Source organism: Meriones unguiculatus, chromosome 7 (genome assembly GCF_030254825.1).
Source record: "Meriones unguiculatus strain TT.TT164.6M chromosome 7, Bangor_MerUng_6.1, whole genome shotgun sequence".
NCBI lineage: Eukaryota > Metazoa > Chordata > Mammalia > Rodentia > Muridae > Meriones > Meriones unguiculatus.
In genome coordinates this window covers 83,618,179-83,644,909 of record NC_083355.1, presented here as the reverse complement: position 1 = coordinate 83,644,909, position 26,731 = coordinate 83,618,179, and the positions used below count along the sequence as shown (strand labels likewise).

The following is a 26,731-nucleotide window of genomic DNA, read 5'->3' as shown; positions in this document are numbered from 1 at the left end:
GAGGAGGGATAGGTTGAAAGGCCCGAGCATAGGAAGAAATGGAACGTTGTACAGAGCCAGGCCAGAAGTGGTGACAGCCTGAAGCAAAGAGAAAGCATTCTAAGGTGAAGGAACGGTAAATGAAAGGCGCTCTAAAGACGTGTGGCACCTGGCCTTGAGGATGATAGCTATTATTCATGAGTGTTTGGTGCACATAGCCGGGTTAACTGGGGAAATGAGTATATGGGGTGAGGGGTGTGGTGGAGGTGGAGAGGCCCCAGAAAGAGAATAGATCTCTAGGAGAATACTATTTATTGAGCACTAGGATGCAAGGAGTAAGGTGGACATGGCTGCTGCGTGCCTGTACGGAGCCAACAGTCTAGGCAGTGAGTCAGAATGCTGAGACCAAGGGTGACAGAGAGAGAGGACTCACCTTAGCTAGAGCGCCGGCGGAGGACGGCCCAGGAAGTGACATCCAAGAAGAAGTCTTGGAAATGGGAAAGGAACAGTCATGGATGGTTGCCCCAAAATGTAGGCCCGACATGCCTAACTCTTCATACCGTTCGAAAAGAAGAAAGAGGGCTCGAGGGTCCCACATCGTGCAGAGGGGAGATGAGCCAAGAAGGGGGGGGGCAGAAGAAGCCAGGCTGTGCCACGGCAACGCTGGCTTGTTCTCTAAGCACCGCTGTGTTTCAGGCCTCTGACTGCTTGGCAGCTCTCCCCTCACCGGTGGCTTCAGGTTTCCTGATTTCAGTGCCAGTGGCTATGGCAATGAGAAAGTATTAAATGGGAAACGTCAGAAATAAATTTGTAAGCTTTGGACTGCGCGAGGTGGCGTGATGAAATCTCGAACTCCCTGCTCTGTCATCCTTCAGTTGGCATATCCACGGTGCACATGCCACCCACCCGTAACTCGCTCAGCATCTCTTCCTAGCACCTGGTTGACCCTCGTGGCGTCATAGTCTAGAATTTAAGGAACTCGTATTTTGCTTAATGGAACAATGTACAGGAGTAGCCAAGGCTGGCAATTTTCTTAAACTATGTAGGTATAGTTGTTTTATTGCTCCATTATTATTGTGTTGCTCTGCACATTATTATTGTGTGCCTAATTTATAAACTTTATTATAGCTCTGTCTGGGTAGAGAAAATCACTCACACACACACACACACACAAATGGAGTTAGACTACTGTATTTTATAAATTTAGTGTGTCACTAAGTATAAATTTTATTAAAGCCTTTTTTATTTGTGTTTTGAGACGGAGTCTCAGCGTATGGCCCACGTCGGCCTGAGTCTTACCGTGGCCTGAATCCCTGGCGAATCTTCCTGTCTTGGCCTCCTGAATGCCGGGATTCTAAGCATGAGCCTTCATAACTGGCTTCAAAATGTTTACAAGAACACCGTGTAGAAGCAAGGTAGATGGTGTCACAAATTCCGTATGTGTCTCCCCCCTGGTCAGCTGCTAGAGATTTCCCATTTGTTCCGTTTGTTTCCCACTTTTCTAAAGCAGAGGAGAAAGGACTGTGGATGGGGGGAGGGTGTGTGTGTGTGCGTGTCCTAATGAAAGGAAAAAAGTGGACATTTACCTTTTTAATTCACCTACTCTGTATCCCAAGAGAATAATAGATCAGTGTTAATCGTAACAAAAAAAAAAATAAGTCTAGAGTGGAAGCATCAGTTTTCTGCAGCTTGCTATCGAGTCTGGAAATACCAACAAAGCATACTCATTTTACCCCAGGTGAAAGACCTGGGGTCTGTCTGAAGCATTTCAGATTTTTTTAAAAAATCTTTTTGTTGATTTTTGGAATATTTGCATATATATATAACGAGAGTCCTACATAACGGGTCCTATATAACGGGTGCCCAGGTTTATGTATAAAATTCGTGTACGTTTCATGTACATCTTAGGTAATTTTTGTGGTTGCTGTTTTTCCGAGACAGGTTTCCTCTGTGTAGCCTTGGCTGTCCTGGACTCCCTTTGTAGAGCCGGCTGGTCTCTAAACTCAGAAAGGTCTGCCTGCCTCTGCCTCCCCAGTACTGGGGTCACAGGTGTGCGCCACCACACCTGGTCAGCCTTAGGCAATTTTGTGTGGTATTTTTAACTGACCCTGACTGTGGGTCGTGAACCACCACATGAGGCCAGGCATGGAATTTTCCCCTTGAAATATCATGTCAAAGCTGAAACAGCTTCAGTGTTCAGAGCATTATGGATCAGGGATGCTCACCCTTCACATAAGACCTCCTCTCTCTCCTCCCCTCTAATTGCTCCCAGTGGAGCTGGGTATGAGTGCTCTGAGACACTGTCCTTAAAAGCCAATCCCCGTGTCAGTGCTAAGGAGCACCTGTTTCCAACCAAGTCCCTGTCAGCCCTGGCAGAGCTCCATTCCCACCACCCACCCCTGCTCCGGCAGCTGCACTGTGACCAGAGATGCTTCTTAATAGATTTTTTTCCATGATGAGGGACAGGCAAGTTGTGACATGTGGGTCTGATGCCCCTGCCTAATGATGGGAGCTGCAGCAAGAGGGACTATGAATGACCTCACCAAACAGCAACAGTCAAGAATTGCAAAGTATCACAAATGCATGGGGCCCCTCGACGCTGGCTACTACAGCCGTCTTGGAGCTCCGAATCCTAAGCCACACCCTGTCACTGGGGCCAGGCATGTAAACTGCATGCACAGCATGTTAAGGCAGAGAGCACCCCGGAAGGAGAAATCCTGGTGGTTTTCACCTGACAGGTGGCATTTACCTAGCCTCACTGCTGCTCCGTGCTGCTGACACTCCCATGGTCTGTGGTTCTGAGAGCTGTGTGCACCAGTTGTAGCCACGTTGAGACTGAGCTGTGTTACTATTTTCTTACTTTTTAAAAACAATTTATTTAATTTTAGTTTATGTACATTAGTGTGAAGGTGTCAGATCCCTTGGAATTGGCGCTACAGACAGTTGTGAGTCTTGCTGGGAATTGAACTCGGGTCCTTTGGAAGAGCAGACAGTGCTCTTACCCACTGAGGCATCCCTCCAGTCCCTGAACTGTAGTATCTAGGTGGAGATGTCGAGTAGACAGTGTCGTGCCTGGAGTAAGTGGTCTGTGATAGCATCTCTTGGGTCCTCACATTCTGTTTCGGTGGGTGTGTGTTTGTGTCCTCTTCTTTGAGGTGTCTGTACTTAGGCTGCAATGCATTCATGATCAGAGAGGGTAGAAGGGCACGCTTCCTCGTTGGTGATGCAATGGCGGAAAAGTAACCAAGGGAACTGCAGGATTTAATCTCCTGACCTGGGTTGCCATAGTATCAAATGGGTTAAAAGCAGGTTGGGCCGGCATAAGCAACTGAACACACTAGAAAACAGGTAAGAGCAGACCGTACAACTAGAGAAGACAAACGTCAAGCGTGTCTAATCCTATTTAAGGAAGTCAGCTCGTGAGCGGCTGCATCAGCCCCTACTTGGCCCCACAGAGGAAGCGGCCTGATGTGGCCGCCATTTCTCAGTCCTCAAGTGGGCCTGCGCTTTGTTGCTTCTTGCCTCTGAGGGACCTGGGGAGGAAGAGGGCACGCCAGTCACTCTTGGGAGACTGGGGGCTGGGGGAGAGCTGACATAAAACACTACTTGGACATACAGGGGGAGAACTGTGTCCCCTGACGAGTGCTCAGGTCCTCGTTGATGAGCTGGGATTCTGAGGCCTAACACCCATTCCAGAAGCAGGCGGGTTCCGGGTTGGATGCTCTGTTATGGTCACGTGGGCTTTTCCATACTGAGCTGCGTTATGGGCAAGCTTCTTGGGACTTGTCCTGTTTTATCTCCTGGAGACAGGGGATGACAGTTCTCAGATATGGCTGGCTCCGGAGATGGGGCGGGAGGAACCCACCCAGACCCTGGCAAAAGGTTTGCTGGCTTAAGAAGGTCTTCAGGGTGATCTGGGAAGTGAGTGTACAATGAACTACCTGTACGAACCACCTCCCGTTTGCTGACAAGGGTGTGAGGTCCAAGTTTAGACCTGTTTGGGGGTCCCTCATGAGTCATGGAAGGCCACTCCATGTGCACAGGTGATTTACATCATTGAAGCTCTGATCGCATCACCCCATTTCTATGTTCCCCCAGAGATCACCTTGTATGCTGTTTCTGTGGTTCCTCGTTCCCTGAGGTGTTCTCCCATGAGACCTCATCATAACGATACTCTCTTTAGCCTTAGTGGTTCCTTCTGTTAGGCCTTTGAAGGGTCATGGTGACGGTAATGAAAGGAGACATGCTTGACACTGAGAAAGCATGGGTTGAATTTGGTTTCAGGCTCGTTGTCTTGGCCTGGGGTGAGGGGTGCTGTTTATTTCCAGAATAACCGTAGGTAACCTTTCAGCTTTTTTCCTGCCTGCTCTTACATCCGTTCTCTGACACCATCTTTGTCTGAGCGTGTGGGCACACCTCACCACCCCTTGACTCTGGTGAAATGCCACCTGGGTAGGGGCTAGGGTAGGTGGCAAGAGGAAGAGGCCCCATTCTCATTTCTTCTGTGGTATCTTCTTTCTGGGTTATCTGTCTCCAGGGATCTGATCCTTGGATTAGCAAGCAAGCAAGCAAGCAAGCACGCACGCACGCACGCACGCACGCAAACACACTAGAATCATATGTTCAGCACACATGTACCTCTGCACATTCCTGGCAGGGCCACTGCCTGGCTGCTGTTTTCTGTGAGCTGCGGTCCCAGGAAGGATGTTGTGTCTTTTTTTTTTTTTTTTTTTAAAGCAGGATGAATTGCTATCGTGTGCCCCTGCTCTCCTGTACCCAGGGCCATCAATCTTGTCTCGCACGCTGGTTCTACTGGTCTGCCTGCTTGGGCTCATCTTTCTGGGGCAGACTTATTTACAGAGCCATAGCTAAGGTAATCTCACTCCCAGCCCCACGGCCTGGGCCTCTCTCAGCCACTCTTAAAAATAGCCCAGGATGAAGCGAGTGAGCCAGGGTCTGGTTACCTCTGGTTCTCAGAGGCGGATCTTACCTCACCTCTGGCAGCTTGGCCCCTCTCTGGGGGACTGGATAAGCTTGTGGCGCTGCAGGTGGTGGTCAGCCTCTATATGATTCACACTTCCAAGCCAGTGGTCATTTGGCTCCAGGGAGGTGGTGAAGGCCAGGGGAGTAGGAATCCCTTCCCGGATGTCTTTGCTCAGACTGTCGAGAGAGCAATCTCAGCCCTAGAAATAGCGGGTTCATTATGGAGAACAGGCTGTCCAAAGGGACAAAGGTGGTCTTGAACACAGGTCTGTCACGGTGTGGGTTATACCGTGTGCAGGAGAATGACTGGCTTCCCCACATCGCACACTCTCTTTGCCTGAGTGACAGATACCTTTGTTGAGCCCTAGCAGCTAGGGCCCACCATTCCCATGCGTCCCTAAGACCAGGCCAATCAAGGGTCATAAATAGGGCTACAGTCTGGCCTTTCGTCTAAGCCTCCACAGGGGTGCCCCAGACGACCTTGGGAAGGCCTCATCCTGTGTCTTTTCTCCCTTGTGCAGTTAGGGCGGATAATTCTGGCTCCTCGCTTACCTCACAGGGATGTGGTGGGATTGATTTATCAGCTCGGGAGACAAGAGTCTGAGGTGACTCTTGAGTCTAAAGAGTAATGTGCAGGCATTGCAGTCATGCTCAGAGTGGGCGAGTATGACCCACTGTTTCTCCTGCTTGTGTGTGTCCTGGGGGACATGTCAGGGATGTGAGCACACGTATTGGAGTGTGTGAGAATGCGGGTTATAGGTCAATAGTTGCTGACATTTGCCGATTGACTGCCTCTCTTGCCCCCAAAGCCCCTCTACCCACTGTTACTCCATTGAATGTGAAGGCCCTGGACCCCCCACCCCCGTTCTGAAATACAGACTTGAACTCAAAATCCCCTGAGTTCCCTGGTACAGATGAGGGAAGAGAGTAATTTTCCAAAAGCCGTGGACATTGGTAACCAAGATGGCCCCTCCGGCCTTCTGTCTTATGTCTCTCCCCAGCCTCTCCCACCCCGCAGTCCCTCTTCAGCTTTCTCATCCTTGCTGGTTGCTTCTTCTCTTTATCACTGATATCGCATGGGCTGCTCTTTTTTCTTCTTTTTTTGGATTCTTGTCCCTTTCTGCCTGTCTTTCCTTGAGCACCTCTGAACTTGCTCGGAAAGCATTTACCAACCGCGTGGATCTTCCCTTTTCCTTGGCAGTCAGTGCCTAACAGACCCAATTCTCCCTCTGCCCATGGCTGGTGCTGCCAGCCTGGATGGGACAACAGGCTGCTCTGGCCTGCTTGGTCTGGTCAGGGATTCAGTAGGAGATCTTATTCTGGCAAATGCTCACAGTTTCAAGAAGGGTTAAAAAAAAAAAAAAAGCTTGGCTTTCCAGTTGTTAGGGCCAGAGTCTCAGTGGTGGCCTGATATACTGCCACTGATGGTTCTGTTTAAGTCAGACTTTCATCTTCTTCTCTCTCGGCCTGTTCTTGCCTCCACCACCAGGCAGACTTCCGATCTCAGTCCACGAGAGTTTCTCTTCCTCGATGGCCCACCTCACAAACCCCAGCCTCTGAGTCATTCTGAGCCTGCTGCTCTCCAGAGCCGCGGGGCGGCAGGTTTGAAGGAAGCTGGCACCCTGGAACTGATGTCTCCACCTGCTGGCCATCCCAACCCTGCAGCTCTCGGTCCCTGCCACTGCCACTGCCGCTTGCCATCAATCCTGCTGCAATATCCTATAACAGCGGACCCTGCGTCCCCCATGGGAAGAAACACGCCCTGACAGGCGGTGGCACAGGGCATGGCTCCCATACGATCTGCTTCTCTTAGATTATCCTAGTACGTTCCCACTGAGGAAAAGAGCAAAGGGCTTGGAAGCTAACCCTCTGACTGTGTTGCTGTCCCCTAGGGACCCTTCCATGAAGACTGAGACAGGCACAGCTGTTAAGAAGAGCCTGCTGACATGACATCGGCCACGGAGTTTGAAAACGTGGGCAACCAGCCACCGTACAGCCGGATCAATGCCCGCTGGGATGCCCCGGATGACGAGCTGGATAATGACAACAGCTCAGCCAGGCTCTTTGAGAGGTCCCGGATCAAGGCCTTGGCAGGTACTTCTTGGGGACATGGGGGTCAGAAAGGTTACACTCATAGTCCCCATCAGGTCCATGTCTCTTCTTGCTATGGTGGGGCCCTGGTATGGCAGTGACCGAAACATCTTTGCCAAGCTCAGAGAGCACCCTTTCCCCAGGGAGTACAGGCTTCAGCGGCTTGTCCCAGAATCCCCCACTTTCCCTGAAGTGCTCTGAGAAGCAGGGAAAATGGTGGCATTGCTGGTGAGTGGGTTCTGCCATCTGTCTCCGTCCCAAGTGACCTGGGACCAAAGTCGTAGTTGTGAGGAAAGTCTGGATGAAGGAATTGTCTGAGGGGCTATAAAAGAGGTGTCCTGTGAGCTTAGTGCCCTGACTATGCGTGGAGAGAAGAATTAGCCTCTTTGTCTCTGTGGCCCAAATGAAAAGAGGAAACTGAAAACAGACAGCATCCTTAGAAAACAGAGAGTGTGCCTTAGGAAGGAGAGTTTGTTGCATGGAGCCTCTCATCCTTGAGCTGGGGTTGGATTTGTGCTTAGCAGCGTCTTACTAATTTGTACATAGCTAGATAGTGGCAACAGCTCAGCCAGGCTCTTTGAGAGGTCCTGGATGGAGGCCTTGGCAGATACCCCTTGGGGCCAAGGGGGCCAGAAAGGTTAAACTCACAGTCCCCATCAGTCCACATCCCTTCCTGCTGTGGTAGAGTCTCTGTATGTGAGCCCCGATATGGTACAAGGCTCTTCCTCCCTCATGTGTGTTCTGTGTGCACGCACATGTGTGGGTATGTGTGTGTGCGCGTGCATGCCATTTATCAGAGTGGCTTACAGGCTGAAGTCTGTCTGGGTGGTCCAACAGTGGCATGCATGTGTGTGGGGACAGATATCCGACGTCTGCAGTAGAAATGGCTCCTCTCCCTGCTGGCTGAGATCTGATTCTTTAGAGTTGGCTCTCCTTTACCAACTGTTTCTGTTGTCTCCCTGGAACTTGACTCAGGAGAACGATATTCTGACCCTAAATCTTAGGCCCATAAAGAAAGTTTGAGCTGAATGGGCCGTGTGGTGGTGTGTGTATGGCAGCGGGGCTGGCTGATCAGACCTGAACACCATCACTGCTCGCTGTCATCTTCTACCTTGCGAGAAGGTCTCAGCCTTTCCTGTAATCACGTTCGGGGGTAACTCTTTCTGTCGTCCTGTTCTGACATAAGACATGCTGTCTTCTTCCTTTTCTCTCTCCACTCTGTCCCCAGATACCTTGGTTCCTGGGAAGCCTGGAGACATAAGCAGAGTCTTAGGCCCCTTCACAAAGGGGACTATGGCATTTCATCAATTTGGTTATCACAGGACTTGACCATCTTCATTTGTGGCCCAAGCACTGTAGGAAACACGTTTCCCCTTATCTTCCGTAACCATATTCCATAACACTTTCTGCATGAGAAGTGGGACTGACCTGTGCAGATTTTTTGATCCATTTCACAGATAATATGTGCATGCGTGCACACTTACTCACACACACGAAACCTAGGTAAATTCCATTAAAATAATTATCTGTTGTATGCTCACGAAGTTTAAATCTGTCCCCCCAGCTAGACATGAAAGGAGAGTGGGGAACCGCAGAGATAAATTCAGTATAACATCTGTCTCTAAGGACTTTATAATCTATTAGGGGAAAATGAACTGTGCTCATAATTAATTAGCATGAGTGGAACTGGAGAAAAACTGTGGGGAAGGCACATAAATTAAATAGCAATGAAAGAGTAAAGGAGATGATACGCAGTGAGTCTGAGTAGTTTGTGGGGGCATTAGCCAGGAGCTGGGGGTTGAGGGCTGTGTGTAATTTGGGAACTCAGAAGGGCTGGGGTGTCTCCAGTGTTAACTTCTCAAAATTTTCACCTTCAGTAGTCTTTGGAGCCATCTTAGCAGGACAGGCAGGGGTCACCCTTTCTAGCAGCAAGTGGGGCCTCTGCTAGATGTCATCATATCTCACGGTCCACTGCACATCCACCTGTAAGAGTATTAAAGGCCAGAAGGATTCAGCCCCATGGTTTGTTGTTGTTTTCGAGACAGGGTTTCTCTGTGCAGCCCTGGCTGTCTTGAACTTGCTTTGTAGACCAGGCTGGCCTCAAACTCAGAGATCTGCCTGGCTCTGCCTCTCCGAGTGCCAGGATTACAGGTGTGCACCACCGCACTCGGCTTTGCCCCCGTTCTTCTTGCTTTATGGCAGTCTGCTTTGCAGGCACACGTTCGAGGTTGGGTCCGTTGGGCTGCCATTTTCTTTCTGCTGCTGAAGGTCTAGAGTGTAGGAAAATGTTGCAAGATCTAGATTGGAATCCCAGTTCTTCCTCTGTTGCTCTCTCCATGGAAGAACACTAGGTCTTCTCCCTGGGCTAATAGAGTGGGTAGCAGTACTTTCCCAAGGTTGTGAAGGTCAAATAAGCTAACGTTTATGAAAAAAAAAATTGAAAGATCAATAATAAAAACAAAAAACAAAACAGTGGATGGTGGATTTTATTGGTCTCAAGAAAGCTCTCTATAAATAATTTCTGTCCTTTCTCAATCTCAGATGCCAAGATCACCGGCTCAGTTACCTTGGCCTGTTTCTCCTTCCTTGATTACTCTTCCCCTACACACACACACACACACACACACACACACACACACACACACACGCACACACGCACACACACACAAACACACTTCTGCTTTTACCTGCGGAAGCTGAGGTTGGAAGAAAAAGCCAGCAGACTCTGAGGCTCTCCTACCCTCACTGTCCTCAGATCCTCTTCCCTCTCCCCCTGTCTGGGTAGCCTGGGACTACTGAAATTACCCTAAATCTTGGCCCTGGGTCCTACCTCTGTAGGGGAGCTTTGCTTTGTCTCCAGCACTCGGGGGCCCAGGAAACCAGACTGTAATGACCTTTGCCAGATGCTCTTCCCAGCAAGGCAGACCCTCTTGGTACTCCTCCACCTGGTGACCCTCAGGCTAACGGGCTCCCATCTTCTCAGTCTCTGCAGCGCAATCCCCAGGCCCAACTAAACAAACCATCTGGGTCCCCTGCCTTTGTGTATTCAAACCTGAGCTCTCTCCAGAATCAGTGACTTTTGACTTGACTAAAGTGAAGTGGCGGCAGGGGAGAAAACTTGCAGAGGTGACACATTTGACCTTGGTGGGGGTGGATGTAAAATGCTGGTGTCCAGAAGGAATATTTTCCTCAGGTCTGTAAGCATATTTTGTCGCGGCGGTGGTGTACACCGGCGCTTGGGAGGCAGAGGCAGGCGGATCTCTGAGAGTTCGAGGCCAGCCTGCTCTAAATAGTAAGTTCCAGGACAGCCAGAGCTACACAGAGAAACCCTTTCTTGGAAAACAAAACAAGCATATTTTGGCCTTTCATCATTTGTCTCTGACTGGCGGCATTTGCCAGGCTAAGTGGTGGGCAGCCTCGAGGCTTCCTCCTGACCGGGCTTTGATGCCTGTCTCTGATGTTGCCACCTTTCTCCCTCTGGGTCAGAGGAGGGGAACAGCTGAAAAGCCAAAACCTGGGGACAAAGGTGGACAGTGGAAGAGGCTGACCAGAAAGAAAGAAGCACAGAGATGTCCCCAGAAGGAAACTCAGTGCAGTGCCCGCCTCCCGACTCTGACTTCCCACACCCTTTCTCCTTCCCACTCCCCCTGTCTCACAGACACACAGCGTGGCATCCCCCACCCCATATGCCACTCACCGCATGGTTGACATGATTTACGGCCCTTCCACGCACACAGATGCATCCCGAAGGTTGCAGCACAGAGAGCAGTCCAGAGGCTCCTGAGGGGCCGGTGAGGAAGAAAAGGCTGACGCGGTCTGTCTTTCTGCATTGCCCAGTGAAACGGTCACTAAGGAAGAAACTAGACAGAGCCCCTCCTTTAAAACAAGAGCATGGCGTAACGCGCCCGGCTTCACTTTGCCTTTACCTTGGCTATCCAGCATGCCTCAAAAGGGAGGCAGCCTTCCTTTCTGTGTTCCCTTTTATAATCTTCTTCCTAGCAGTGGGATGAGGCTGAGCGGTGACAGTGAGTGGTGACAATTTAAAGAATGTAACAGGGCCACGCTGGTGGGGGGAGGGGGTGCATAGCAGGCTGCACCTTTTGCTCCGATGAACACTGTAGCTGACCCACAGTTCCAGGCCTGAGGTTAGGCTCTGTAACTAGCAGATGCGCCATCAGAACCTCAGGGTGGCTGCCCTCAGAGTCCACCTCTCTTGGCTCCTCCATGGCTGCCCCTGGGGTTCCCCAAAGAGGGTGAGGTGGGTTTGTCTTGACCTTGGTAGCCAATGGTTTTCAGAGTCTCCTTAAGAGATATGTCTTAAGACCCTCCCTTCAGGCTACTTTCCCCGCTGGGCTGGTGTCAAGCTCCTGTTGTTCCTATGGAGGCAGAAAGGGCTTTGTGTCCGGAGGGTATCTGATTTCCTCTAGGGAGCACGATTTTACCTCGGTGGGTGGGCAACCGCTGCTTCATGGGGGCCCGTTGGTGGGCTCAGAAGAAGCAGCTGCCACCAAGACATCAATTCTTCATGGTCCCAACATCCCTCCAGCTACCTGTGATCTCAGAGCTTATGACACTAATGACAGCGGCTAAGGTTTTGAGGTGTGTGTGTGTGTGTGTGTGTGTGTGTGTGTGTTTGGTTTGGTTTGGTTTTGTCTTCTCAGATTTCAAAACATTCAGAAACCACATACTGGGAAAACATACTCTTCTGATAACTATCTACTCCTCAGCAATCATTTTAATGTATGTTCAGAGGAAGAAAGCTAATTGGATCAGCAGCTTCCTCTTGGAGGTGGGCAGTGATGGAACCGAGCCCCCCCCCCCCCCGCAAGATTCTGTGCAGGGGAAGCTCCCCGATTCCTCCTCGGGAAGCCCACGAGAAAGGGTGCCATGCTGCCTGAGCCATGTGGTCTGCCGGGAGTGTCATCCTTTAGATCCCTTCCGCCTTATTTTCCAGTCGGGTTCTCTCACTTGCTATGGAGCTCACACAGCAAGTGTGACCAGCCAGTGAGCCCTCAGGAGCCCACCTTCCCAGACCTGTGATTCCATGTGCCTGTTGCCATGCCTGACCTCTTTACACGAGTTCCGGAGACCCGACTCGGGTCCTTACATTGCTACGGCAAGCACTGTACCGACTGAACTATCTCCCAGCCTCCCTCTCCTTTCTTGATGAAAGCTATTTATCGTTTTTTTTTTGAGGCTCCTTGCAGATCCAGGATGTTGGCCTCGTGTGGGTGACTACTATCTATCATTGTGAAGACGCTTTATCAAATATTAATGCAGCGAGGTTAATAATAAGATTCTGCTTCTCCCTCCCCATGCCATGCAGTCTGAATGAGCCACATTAATAGCCTCCTCCATCTCTGGGACATTCCTGTGGGTTGTCAGCTTCGTTCCCAAGGGCAGACTTTAACGCCGGGCCTCCTAGGAGCAGCCATCTCCCACCCCCGGTTCCCTGAGGGCTCCCTTGCATGTTGCCTGGCTGAAGAGGTGCCAAGGGTGTTGTTTTCAGAGCATCTGTTCGTTTTGTTCATTTTTCTCTTTTTATCATGTCAGAGAGATTGTTAGGGAGGCTTCTGGAGGAAGAGTCTGAGGCTCTTTATATGCCAACACTTTGGCTTTCATATGCTGGAAACTGGATCAGCCAGGAAATATCACCTTACAGTCAAGTGAGAGAGGATCAGATAATCACACGCATGCACACACACACACACACACACACACACACACACACACACTGTAATGGACACTGGGAAGGGGAAGGTTTCCTGGAAACTGTATAAATTTCTAACATCAGCCATAGCTTATAACTCACCCATTAAGCTTGCCGGAGTCCAAGCATAAGTTAGTGGTAGAAGAAGAGGAGACATGTAGGTGTCACCTCCCAGAAGGCCTTAGAGGCCATAGAGAAGTCTGGAAAGAAGCAACAGGGACCTCAAAAAAGGTGATGAAAGGCTGTTTGCAACAGGAGTGGCAAACTGAATGTTTATAGGGAGAGAGCTCAGGGTAGGAGCTCTGGCCTTCAGTAGAGGGCTGTGGAGCAAGACTGCTCCCACCCATCAGACTTCTTTTAGCAGGGGAGTGGTGTGGTTGGGTTTGGGTTTGAGGTGGTCGTTCCGATTTAGTGGGAACAGCAGGTATGGGGAAGCCATGTAGAAGCCGAGGAAGGGCAGATGGCTGCTTGAGCCAGGGAGGCCACCGTATGTGGGGAGAAAGTGATTCTTGCTGGCAGTAGCATTTTTTTCTGTCCTGATGCTATAGTCGAATGACCTTGGTACAGCCACTTTTCTGCTCCGTGGACCTCTGGTTCCTCGCCTGACCACTCTGAGCTTGAGTTAGATGATGCTCCAGACTCTCAGATAACCTATTTGAGAAGCTACTTATTATCAACAAAGGTCAGAGTGCTGCTTTATCCGGATTGATGGAGCTTTGGGTCCTGGCTTGGGGAAAGGGAATTCAGCCTTTTTAACAAATCACCAGGTTCTCCAGAAATTCTTGCCTGGACTGGGGCTGTGTCCTAGACCATTTTAACTTCCATAGTCTTACATCCAGTGAGTGCCAGACACATGCTAACAACTCCTGGCATCTGGGAGTCTGCGTCCAAATGCTTTATCCCCAACTACCTATGTCCCCACAACTACCCTATGAAGTGGGCAGACAATTACTTTTGTATCTTTTAAGCACTTCACTAATCAGAATAAATTTTTGCATAGAAAAGATAAAAATAGAGAACTAAAGACATTGTTAATGTATTGTAAAGCTGTCTTAATGCCTATAGATACAGGATTATATAAGTATTATAATGTTACTTATAATTCTAAGTGTTATTATGTTAATTCTAAGTGTTTTTCACAAAATACACTCTGTCACTTCTCGTTAGAAATCACGAAGATTATCACTCTAATGGCTTTCCAGTCTTCCTTGACATTAATTTACTCCAAGCTGGTTAGCCAACGTTATCACGTTCAACTTACCATTTCTATGTGCTTTAGTCTTACATCTTATGTTTTCAGGTTTGTAGTCACCTTGCATCGCCCTCCCTTGGGCTCTAGCTAGACCATGAGTCCTTCAGGGCCGGGAAATGGCCTTGAGCAGGAGTGAGTTGGTTGAAAGGGAAATTTCTCCCCAGAGACATAAACAAGAGTAGAATCTTTGCCGCCACCAATACCGTTAATGAAGCGTCTCCAAGGGTCTGCTTCTATGCTTCTCTGTATAAAGGGTGAGCTTCTGTTTCTCTGAGCCGTGTCCCAGGTTTATGGGAGCTAAAGCTTGACTCCCTGCGGTTGCCTAAGCCCTGGCTTCCGGGGACTGAACTGGAGAGAAAGCCTGAGTTTTGGGAATCTGCTTGCCTTTGTTTTCAGGCCTGGCCTAGGCGCATGCCCCATAAGCCAATCACAATGCTCTCCTGTGCCTCCCCGCCAGCCTCTTATTCCACTTGTCTATCCTGCTGATTTTGCCCAGAGTGTCAGGCCCTGAACTGGTATAATGCAGACTCCTTCAGGAAGGGTGTCCTTTTAGATTTTTATTATTGATTTCTCAGGGCTTAGGAACTTTTACTCTCTTCTCTGTGGCATCTGTTATTTCTTATTAAAAGTGATACGTGCTCATTGCAGAATTTTTTTACATGTTTTTGTCATTGTAGAAACTATTTATATGGCCAATTAAGAAGAAAATAAACAGCACCTATTGTCTTACCACCCAGCTTCATTTATTTTTATTTATAAAGCCATGTTATGCATATGGCTCGAGAGCCTGAATTTTGCCACGAAATATATTTGTCACTGAAGCTTTTTATGTAAACTTCTTGATATCCCCATTAATGTAACCAAAAAAAATATAAAATTACCCCACTCTTGGTAATGCAGGCCAACATTCTCTACGTTTTGTTTGTTTTGGGACTAGAGTTTGAACCCCGGGAACCCACACATGAAGCAAACACTGTATTCCCAGACGGCTAGTCTTCGTCTTGAGACATTTCGTATAGAGAAGAGGGAAAAAGGACATGAAACACTCAAGGAATTTTGTGGGCATGGGAAGAAGAAATAGCTGGGTCACAATGTTAACCAAAACTTGTGTGTCTTTCCCTGGATATTTTATGCATATTTAAACATAGAGTCGATATTGGTTTTTCATAGCTTTGTGGTTTGTTTTTTTTTTTTTAAGTTTTGCACAGTCCTATACATTTTACCCAATGTATCTTGAAATTCTTTTATATGGCTACATGAAAGTCTCTTCATTCTAGTTGCAGTTGACTGGTTTTTTCCACTGTAAGGGCATGTACTCTTAATGTGTAATAACATACACAATTAGTCGCCTAATTGTGTATGTTTAGGTTATTTCTAATCTTTGGCTATTTCCAAAACTGCAGTGAGCAAACCTGAAGCTACATGATGTCGCAAATGTCAGAGTGTTCCTGTAGGATGAATTCCTAGAAATGGACTCACTAGGAAAAGTATGTGCATTTGGGATCACCCTTGCCAAATTGCCTTTCCTAGAGGCCGGCCCAGTTAAATGCTTTCCAGCAGCGTGTGTGAGCTGTGTTCCTGACGTGTCACAGGGCCCTATTTGGTCAGACTTTCTGGCCTTTTTTCATCCGATAAGTGAAGCCTATGTGTCTTTATGTGCCTTTCTTTTGCTTTTTTTACTTTTATATCTGAGAGATTCCAAACAGGAAAACATCAGGGGTGAAGGTAAAATAAACCACCATTCATATTTAGTGTTGGGGGCCTTTAGTTACTGATATGTCTGTTTGTTGGGAGCTGAATTGCTTTGAAGTAAATTAAAGACCACTGTGAGCATTTCCGCTAATTACCTTTGTCTGTGTCTCTGAAAAACAAGAACATTTTCCATTTAAACCTAATATCACTCTTTTACCTGACACAATTACCAACAATTCCACGATAATTAAAATCTGAGAGAAACATTTTCCGTGTTGTCTCACACTTGTCTTTTCCAATAAGAACAATAATCATTACGGTGGTATTATCTAACCTAATATCACAATCAATAAGACACAGACACCTGTTAGATTTTATAAGTGCCTTATAACACCTTGGGCTGGGCAAATGATTCCGCTGATGCAGTCTTGATAACCTCACCATCCAGCTCCCAGCTCCCATCCAATGTCATCCGCCTTAACCATTTTTATAGTCTCTAAAAATATATAATATATTTAGAGAGAGATCATATACAGCTTTCTGAAAATAATTATTTGGAAGAAAACAAAATACAATGCAGTTTTGGAATCACAAAAGAAGCTGCTTAACTCCATCCCCTCAATCACAGAGAGGTATTTAACTTTGTGGTCCCAAACACAGATTGAAAAGATGAAGTATTTGGCAAAGGGGCTGTAGAATCAGAAGTAGGTCAGCTCATCATGTTTTTCTTTGTTGGTCTGGTAGGAAGACAGGGTCAAAGGCTTGTTTTCATGAGGGAGGGCTTCGAATACCCTCAGGTGCATGTATTTCTCATCACCAACATCAACCTTGATGAAGATGTTGAGGCCGACCACTACCTGTTTCTTGAAGGATACGGCTTTAAAGACATCAAACTTCTGATTTTCTTTCTCTTCAAGCTGGGTCTACACCTTGTCGGTGATCTCCTGCGTCTCGGCCGTGGCCGACATCGTGGCGGATGGCGCACCACACATCATCTTGGCTGCAGTGGGCTGGGTGGGTACAGACAGAGAAACTAAGGACAGAGCTAACTGGGAGCCCTAGGTGTCCCTACCCTAGAAAACCGCCTTAACCATTCTTCTCTGGGCTACTTTTCATCCATAATCCTATAAGTACTTGCTTATCCTTCATCTGGATCGCTCCCTCCATCCTCGCCATTCTTGGGGTCTTCCCTCCCAGTCCACATGGTTTCTTCTCCACACTAACCCATCATAGCATCCTCCTTCCTCCTCACTTTCCATCTGTCTATCTCCTTCCCATGGTTCTCCTGTTCCCAAAGCCCAGGAACCTTAGCCACGCCTACTTCCTTCCACCCTGCCCCGGTACAGGCCTTTTTTTTTTTTTTTTTACTAACCAATTAGGAATGTCTTAGGCAGCTTTCCACATCAAGGATAGGATAGTAACCAAATCTTGAGGGCCAGTAATTAGCATCAAAATACAAGCATCAGACCAACCCCCAACATAAATGGTTTGCCTTCGTTTATATGTGTGTATGTCGTATGTGTGCCTGTAGGTCAGAAGAAAGCATTGGATTCCCTGGAACTGGAGCTAAAAAGAGTTGTGGGCCACTGTGGAGGTGCTGGGAATCAAACTCAGGTCTTCTTCAAGAGAAGCAAGTGTTATTAACTGATGAGTCATCTCTTCAGCCTCATGTGTGTGCTTGTAATTTGTACTTCTACAAGCATCTTGGATAGCTTTTTATATATTTGAAAGACTTTTATAGTTTTTTTCCTGTTAAGTCTTTGTTTACATTGTTAATCATTTTTCTTTTAACTTATAGACATTTGTGCTCAGTTAGAATCTTTGCTGCAACAAACTAACTCTCACTCCAAGGAGAAAAGGTTTACTTTGGCTCACAGGTTAGGCTCACAGGTTTTGAAGCCAAAAATGTAACGAATGTGTTACTTTGTCCCTTTAGTAAGGTGCTTCTATGGAAGCACATAGTATATCGGAGTTGTTGGCCTCACAGCCAAGATTTAGGTGCACACACAAGCAGTTGGGAAGAGCAAGATGGGAGAACGAACATTGGGTCCTATAACCACCTTTGAGAACAATACCTGTCTTAGTTCTGTTTCTATTGTTAAGATACTGTAGCCAAGGCAACTTAGAGAAGAGTTTCTTGGGGAGGGTTAGAGTCCGTGATCATCATGGCAGGAAGCATGGGGGCAGGCAGGTGAGCAAGCATGGTGCTGGGGCATTAGCTGAGAGTTGACTTCCTTATCCACAAGTAGGAGGCAGAGAGAGCTAACTGGAATGCCTTGGGCTTTTGAAACCTCAAAGCTTGGTCTGTATGACACACCTCCTTTTACAAGGCTACACCTTTTAATGCTTTCCAGAGAGCCACCAACTGGGATCCAATAATTCAAATATAGGGTCATCCTCATTCACAGGAGGCTGTGAAAGCCTCCTGCTGGGCCCCACATCTTAAAGTTTCCACTGCCTTTGAGGAGCAGCAAGCTGTAGACTAGATTGAGCCTCTACTGCAGGGACATTTGAGGAGCATTCCAGATCCAGAATATAGCAGCATATTTTTCAACAATGAAGCAAATTAACCTCTGTGATACACTGGCTGGCATTTCTCCCCATTAGTTTGTTCTTGCTCATAGTGTTCTATCCCCACACAAAACCTTTCAATACCTTTGAGGCTCCGGTCTTCCATTTTCTGGCTTTGGTGTCATACTGACCCTTCACCGGCCTTGTTTTAAACAACTATTCTACCATGATTGAGTACTGTATTTTTTTTTTTGTAGTTTCATTTTGTACATTTCAGTTTTTGATTCAAATAAAATTCTTCCTGGAGTATGAAGTATGGATTTAATTTTTCCTGAGTGGTCATCTGCCTTTGCAAAAACTTTTACTGAACACTCTTTTCTTTTTCTTACATATTTGAAGCGTACTTTTATCAGATGTTAAATGCCTACCTTTGTCAGGACTGTTTCTTCTTCACTGCTAAGGCTACTTTTCATATGATAATGCCAAGTTTGTGTGATTTTGAGTTTTCCATTTGCTCATAGTTTCTTTTGTAGTAGACCTGTGGGGTCTTTTAAGGTTGTCTCTATGTAGACTTTAAATACTTATTCTAAGATGTAACCTGAACCATTGTGTCTCTTTATTATCACTAGGGTCCTTGCAAATTAATACTTTGGGATGACCCTGCCACACCTTTCCTGGTTCCTTTTGTCTCGATAATTAAATTTAAACATTAAGGCATTCCTTCTCATTCCCACTCATGCCCCAGTTCTGGTTCTTGCCTTCTTGATATCTGGGAATGGAATCCAGGGTCTTTTAGTCTATATTTCTAAGCTTCTCATTCCAGAGAGTTTCATGTCTAACTTAAAGCCCATTTTCTATACATATTCTCCTCACCTGTAGCTAGCCACTCAGTAGCCTATGAACAACCTTCCACCCCTGTCTGCTTGGGTTCATTTCCTCTCCCTGTTGCCCTTCCAAACTGCTTTTCTTCGTGAAAACCTTTTTGACAACTCCAGTTGTCAAGATGACCCCTCTTCACATTGACCCCATGAGCATCTATGCTGGGTGCTGTTCATCTGGTAACTAGTCCAAGAATGAAGTGTGTGCGCGCGTGCGCGTGTGAGCGTGCCATTTATCAGAGTGGCTCACAGGCTGAAGTCTGGCAGGGCAGTCCAACAACGGCTGTCTCCCAACAGAGGGTCGACAATTCACTGGCTGTTCAGGCCGCAGACTGAAGGTCAGCAGTCCCAACCTGAGGCTGGATTCTTAGAGGATTTCTGGACAGCTTCTGGTCTTCAGTCTGCATCGGAATCCTGACGTACTTTCTAATACCAGTGAGGGAATGCCTCTCCACCAGAATAGATTACTTTGCCAGGGAGAGCGAGGGCAAGTGGGCGAAGAAGCAAAAGCCTTCTTGTCCTTCCACGTGGGCTGCCACCAGAAGGTGTGGCCCGGACTTAAAGTCTCCCAGCCTCAAATGAACTAACCAAGAAAATCCCTCAGCTGGGCATAGCGGTGCACACCTTTGATCCCAGCACTCCAGAGGCACAGGCAGGCAGATCTCTAAGAGTTTGGGGCCAGCCTGGTCTACAAAGTGAGTCCAGGACAGCCAAGGCTGCACAGAGAAACCCTGTGTCGAAAAACAAAACAACAACAACAATGATAATAAAATCCCTCACAGACATACTAAGCTGCTTAGGTTTTAGTTGATTCCAGATGTAGTCAAGTTGATCACCTTGATTAGCTGTCAGAATCATGTGAAAATGCACTTATTTCTTATATGCCTGCAAAACATACTGCTGGTGAGTTTGTGTCTGTTTTCTTGAAACAGATCCGTACTGAGAGAGTGTGATCCATTCCTCTCATGTCCCAATAACCTCTGGGGCAGTCCCTTGTATACAGCGGTGGTGGAAGGGCGACACCTTTCTTTGTGCCGGCACTTTTCATGTACAACCTTGCTTGTCAGCGGGTGGATGTCTGAGGGATTCAGTATCACGGGTAGATTTCACTTCAAGCCAAACTTCTGAAAGGGAGTTGTGAGAGAGATCGCCTGTCACAACACCCTGACAGTAATTCTGGGTCAGACCTGATGGGGAAGAAGATGAATTTTCTAGGGCAGCCTTAATGCATGAGGGAATGTGTGTGGCTCCGAGTTAAGGAGGAGCGAGAAAGGAAGAGAAGCAGAGGGGAATGGAGAGGCCATGCTTCAAAGCTAGAGAGTCATGAACCCATCCGTGCTCTCCCCCCTCCACCCCCAGAAGTAAGTACTGCGGTAAGGGGCCTGCAGAGCCTAACTGAAGCCTCCTCCTCCTCCTCCTCCTCCTCCTCCTCCTCCTCCTCCTCCTCCTCCTCCTCCTCCTCCTCCTCCTCGGTAGATATTAAGATTGTTGGGCCCCTGGTGAACAGCAGGCCTCATGCACACTCCCCTCTCTTCCTGATCATGCTACCATGGTCCCCATCGCCGCTGGCTCGGGGCCACTGGCCTCTCCTGCACTCAGACGGCTCCTGAGGAGCGTCTAGGTCCTGGGGGAGGGATGTGCTGAGCATGCCAGTGCACAGCAGCCGAGTGATCAGCTAATGGAAACTAATCCCCACCCCTGGGCCCTTACTCTGCTTTTGATCATCATTAGCCTCTCGGAATCTTTCCTGTGTCTCAACACTGCAAAGTGTTTCACGGTGCTAGGGATTCTGGGTAATCCTCCCCTCCCCTTAGATTAAGGCAGCCAAGAGGCCATCTGCTATGCTCCGAGCCTGAAACTCCGGCATCGCTGTGTGTTGAAAACTGAGGAGGGCTTGGGGTTCCTTGTGAGACTTGGGTACCAGTGTGCCAGCCCAGCCACCTGGATTTACTTCCTGTGTCCCTAACTGGAAGCATGTCCTCATTTGTCACCAAGCACAGACAAACAGGGTTTAGCACCATGTAATGAACGCTTTGGATTCTTACGAGCAGGGCATTTAGGAAACAAAAAGAGGACCTTAGCTCTGGGGGGCCCTCAGCTCTATGGTGGCTAAAACCCCCAGTCCCTTGGACAAAGGTTTTTTACCTCAGACTTAAGGAACAGGTCTAAGGAGGGCTTTGGGGATGGGGTGGGGTTGTAGTTGGCTCTGCTGAATCCTAGCATACCCCAGAATAAAGACAGCTGCATTGTCCAGCACGTCATCAAAACATTATGTGTGTGTGTGTGTGTGTGTGTGCATATTGCTAAATATATACACATTGCTAAAGCATCTCTTGAAATCAAGAAAACATTTTAATTTGCCGTTGACAGAAGGGCACATTGGGGATTTCCTTGGCCCCGACACCCAGAATGAGTGGATGACACTTAAGTTTTACATTTATTTAAAATTGGCACAGTGCTCCTCCATTTCATGGGAAGCTTATTTACTTCTAAACTACTTTAGAAGTGTTTATATGTGACTCACACACCCATCACGTTTCCCATAGAGTCTGTCTGCTCAGCATCGGGACCCTCCACCGGTCCTTGAGTTCCCTCTGACTTCCACTCAGTGCTGAGCACTTTATGGTTGAGCATTTCTTGAATGGATGAACAGACAGAAAAAGACGATGGGTTCTTAATACTAAAACAGCCACGAAGGAGGAAGGAATTCGATGCTGTGGGCCTCGGAAGCGGCCAGCATCATGCCCCAGGGGCAGCACTGGCTTAGCTCCTCTTTTTGTTGTGCTAAGCCTGATATGTAATAATTTGAAAAGCCAAGCCTTCCAGGGTTTGGACTCAGTTGAGCCCACAGCTAGCCTCGTCTCCCAGTGTTGATGTTCCCTCCTGTGTCTGTCCTGTCTGTCTGTCTATCTGTCTCCCTCCCTCTTTCTCCTCTTCCCCTCCCCCCAGGGATCCTACAGGCCCTCAAGCCCTTCCCTTAATCTTCAGACACAAGTGCCTGGGAGCCCACGGTCACACACTGTTCACAGAACCAAACAATGAAGGCCTTACTGTGTTTTCTTCTCTCCTGCTGTTTCTAGCATGTGGGTTTTTTTCCTCCTCTTTCTTGCTACTTCTCTCTGCCATTCTTATCCCCCTTTTTTTTGTGCAGTCTGTCTTCTCTCAAGCCCTAGCCTGGATGCTCCATCACTGTTTACTTGCAGTGTGTCATCAGGCCTAGCACAGGCCTGCCACATAGCAGAACGGAATAAACGCTTCACTGGTCCAGTGACACAAGTATAGAATACCTGCATGGCATCGAGCTCCACGGCCTGGAGAGAATGGAGAGAGTTCTCTGGGCCCCCTGAGCCCACAGTCTGCAAGCTCACAGTCTTGTGGGAAAGACATATATTCGGCTAAAGCTTAACATTGAGAATTCAGGAATCACAGTACACATGGGGAGCCCTGAGTCAAGAAAAGCCTCCCTGAGAATTCCATCTGCCCTAACTGTAAAGGACAAATAGGGATCAAGTGAAGGGCATGTGGGAGAAGAGCATTCTAAGCAGAGGGGATGGATGGATGGATGGATGGATGGATGGATGGATGGATGGATGGATGCATGGATGGATGAATGGATGGATGGATGCATGGATGGATGGATGGATGCATGCATGGATGGATGAGCTGGTATTCAAAATCTGAGTCAATGGCAGAATAGTATAGAATTTTCTGCCAGACATTAGGAAACAAGTGGCTCAATCAGGGTGTTTTGCTACAGTGTATAGAGGGTGGTGGTCATGGTGGTGGAGGTGGAGGTGGAGATAGAGGTGGTGGTGGTGGTGGTGGTGGTGGAGGTGGTGTGGTGACGGTGATGATGGAGGTGGTGGTCATGGTGGTGGAGGTGGTGGTGGAGGTGGTGGTGGTGGAGGTCGTGTGGTGACGGTGATGATGGAGGTGGTGGTCGTGGTGGTGGAGGTGGTGGTGGAGGTGGTGGTCGTGGTGGTGGAGGTGGAGATGGTGATCGTGGTGTGGTGGAGGTGGTGGTGGAGGTGGTGTGGTGACGGTGATGATGGAGGTGGTGGTGGTGGAGTGTGGTGATTGCCCACCTTGGTTCTGTTGGCCTGTGGTTCCTGAGAATAGAGAGGCAGATGAGACAGACTTGCCAGGGTTGGCATAGACGCCCAGGAATAAGTTGGGATGATTGCAACAGCCTCCTCTCCAGGCAAGGATGACATTAGAATTACAGTAAAGCCCTTCGGCTCCAGGTCGCACTGGCCCTCCGAGCCCTGGGCATCTCACTCATGCCTCTTCTCCTCACACAGATGAGCGGGAGGTTGTTCAGAAGAAGACCTTTACGAAATGGGTGAACTCCCACCTGGCACGGGTGTCCTGCCGCATCAGCGATCTCTACAAGGACCTTCGGGATGGGCGCATGCTCATCAAGCTACTGGAGGTGCTCTCCGGAGAGATGCTGGTAAGGCCCTCCTCTGCGCCAGGCCCCTCAGCCTATGGCTGATGCCATCCACACCTCTTCAGGAAGGGCGTTTGCTGGAGCGCAGAGGGTTCCCTCGGCTCACCGGGTTTTTCCCTGTTCTCTTCGAGGTCCCGGCAGTTCTCATAATGTCAAGTGTCGAAGGCTGACTGGGTTTTCTGACTTCCTCCCAGATCTCCACCCTTATCATTCCCATTCTTCACGCTCATTCCAGAAGCTATGCAGAGCTTTGCCTTTCTCCCCGGGCATCTGGGGCTGGAATCTATGGGCCTAGATGTAAGAGCTGTTGGAGAAATTCGCATTCCTCTTGCAGCCGAGAGGAAAGTGTCAGGGAAAGGCTGCTGTGTGCTTTGTCGCAGGTCCAGGTCCAATCTGAGTGGAAACCTGAGCGGGGCTCTCGCTTGTCTCTGCCAAGCGCCATGTTTGTACGCTCTGCTCCGTCACTACCTTTGTGACCTTGAGCCTATCAGGCGGGCTCTTCTTTGCCTCCACTTCCTCCTGGCGTAGACTGAGGTGCTGAGAGAGCCTCGGAGTTAGAATGGAAAGTTCCTCTTCCACCTTTTCAGCTCCTGGCTGTGGTTCTCGCCTCCCAGCTCACACTGAGACTCCACATGAAAGAGCTACCTTCAAAAGACACAGTTAGGAGAGATGGGCCGAGCTGGTAGAGTCCAGCCCTCAGGAGGCACATAGGGGAAGCTGGGCGTGGCGGTGTGTGCTCTTGTAATCCAGCACTGGGGAGGTGGGTGTAGGGGAATCCCTGGGGCTCCCGGGAACAGTGACTGAAGAATGACACCCAAGGCTGTCCTCTGACACACACCTTCAAAGCTACGCACACATGCGCGCCTACCCACACACCAGCATTAATAATGATCGTTCTGGCTGGGGCGTTCAGAGGAGGAAGAAGACTTGGTGGGGATGAGGCTGTTGTCCATCACCAATGTAAAACCCATTCCCACCATGGACTCGCAGTGAGAGTGGCTCTTAGAACTGCGCCTGGTGCACAGAGAGTACTCAGTTCGCTCTCTGTTGTGTCACTGAGTTTGTTAGGCAGCGGCCACCCAGAAGGCTGTGCCAGACCCGGAAGGGCTCTGATGATGCCTGGTTGAATGCTTGATTCAGGAACCTTCTGAATTTTGCTAAGAGGAAAGAGTTGAAGTGAGTGAGGAGGGGCTGGAAGGATGCCCCAGCAGTTAAGCACTGGACCTGGATTTAAGTCCCCAGTGCCCATATGGCAGCCTTTTTTCTGGCCTCTGTGGCCACTGCATGCACATGGTACCCTGATGTATTTGCAGGCAAAACACCCGCAAACATAAAAAATGAAAATAAATAAATAAATAAATAAATAAATAAATAAATAAATAAATGTTGGAAAAAAAGAAAAGTGTCAGGAGTGACGGTGGAACCTGGAATTTGTCCAGGAGGATGAAGGGCAGAGCTGATGACATCAGCTGATACAGGTCTCGGCCACCTCTGGTGTGACCGTGAAGTCCCTCCATGCCCATGAGGCCATTGCTGTCTCTTAGCCAAGGCCCACCAAAGGCAAGATGCGTATCCACTGCCTGGAGAACGTGGACAAAGCCCTGCAGTTCCTCAAGGAGCAGCGCGTGCACCTGGAGAATATGGGCTCCCATGACATCGTGGATGGCAACCACCGCCTGGTCCTGGGCCTCATCTGGACCATCATCCTCCGGTTCCAGGTGGGCCCTGTGGGTCGAAGACACTGGGGAGGGGGGAACCTCTCAAAGCCGGGCAGGAGCTGAGGACCTTAGAAGGTGGTGTCTGAGTGTGTTTGTGTACATCTAGGGAGGCTAGACGCCCACCCTACGGAGCGGTGATCCCGGGATGGAGGGCCTGCCTTCTTTACCATCCCAAAGTGCAAAAGCTCAGGACAGCCGCCCAGCTAGTCCTTTGAGAGGAAAACAGAAGTTAACTTATAGCTAGGTTGCCCTTTGCCCTTAGTGTGTTAGCTTTTGAAATGATTTGGTTCAGAAATGGCAAAAATCGTGGAAGGAAAAGAAAAAAAAATCTACCTTTATATTTTTTAAACTAGAAACATCTTCTCATCTGAAATTCAAGGCTCTTCTCGCCTTGGCCCTTCCCCTCTGCCATAGGAGGCACCACTGTCCACGCTCAAGGTGTGTCTCCTTCCCTCAGTTAGCAACGTTTGGACACACCCTGACAGCCATACCCAGAAGTGTGCTTTACCAGCCTGCTAGCCATATATTGCCCAACATTCGTGTTGTTGTACCGTCTGTACCTTCAGAGGACGCTATCTCAGCATCTTATTGTCGGTTCCAAACTCCTGTTAGAGCTCTCTGATTAAAATTGTCCCCTCTGATATAGGGTGCCACCTCGCTGCCATTTTGGTCGACTGAGGCAGAGAAGTAGGCAGTTGAGACCCAGGACCTTAGAGCGTGAGGTCCTTGTAGGGATGAGTACCGCAGATAAAAAGGGGGACAAAGAAGAGGGACTCTCCCAGGAAAGCAGGAAGGCGTAGAGCCGGATACAAATGTACTCTTCCTTTTCCTGTTCCGCCACTCTCAGATCCAGGACATCGTTGTCCAAACTCAAGAAGGTCGTGAGACCCGCTCAGCCAAGGATGCTCTGCTCTTGTGGTGCCAGATGAAGACGGCAGGGTGTGTATGCCCTGAAAACCTGCCTTTACCCTGTTCCTCATTAGCCCTTGCTTCCCCTAGACGGGTGGCTCTCAACCTTTCTAACACTATATACTTCCTAATACTTTAATATAGTTCCTCATGTTGTGATGAAGCATAAATTATTTTCACTGCTGCTTCCTAACTAATTTTGCTACTGTTATGAATCATAATGTAGATACCTGATAGGCAGGATATCTGACCTGCAAATCCTGTGCAAGGGTTGTTTGATCCCCCAAAGGGATTACGACCCACAGGGATATCAGTCCCCCAGAACTGTAGCAGCTTTGGTACAACTGACTCAAGTCTGTCCTGACCTGATTCTCCAAGGCCCGAAACTCAAGATTCCTTACCACAGTTGCCTTTGGTACCTGGGACCTGTTGAGTTATGAGCCACAGTTCTCGGGGTGTGCGTGGTGTTGGGGGTTGGGAATACCTTTGCGTGGCTTAGCTGTATGCTTTTATGTTGAAGCGGCTCATGACGGGCCAGGTCTATTCCCCTCCCGGAAT

General features: G+C 48.6%; 1 protein-coding gene and 1 pseudogene across 1 annotated transcript in view; one reads left to right on the top strand and one right to left on the bottom strand.

Annotated features, from left to right (window-relative positions):
* The window catches only part of Sptb (spectrin beta, erythrocytic), a 119,025-nt gene that overhangs the window by 44,254 nt on the left and 48,040 nt on the right, over positions 1–26,731 (top strand). Inside the window, exons 2-5 of the mRNA XM_060387689.1 lie at positions 6,855–7,056; positions 23,398–23,549; positions 25,091–25,264; positions 26,112–26,203. Coding sequence (XP_060243672.1) covers positions 6,909–7,056; positions 23,398–23,549; positions 25,091–25,264; positions 26,112–26,203 — 566 coding nt within the window. The 5' untranslated portion in view covers positions 6,855–6,908. The remainder of the gene's footprint in view (positions 1–6,854; positions 7,057–23,397; positions 23,550–25,090; positions 25,265–26,111; positions 26,204–26,731) is intronic.
* On the bottom strand, positions 16,194–16,717 carry LOC110547769 (cystatin-B-like; annotated as a pseudogene).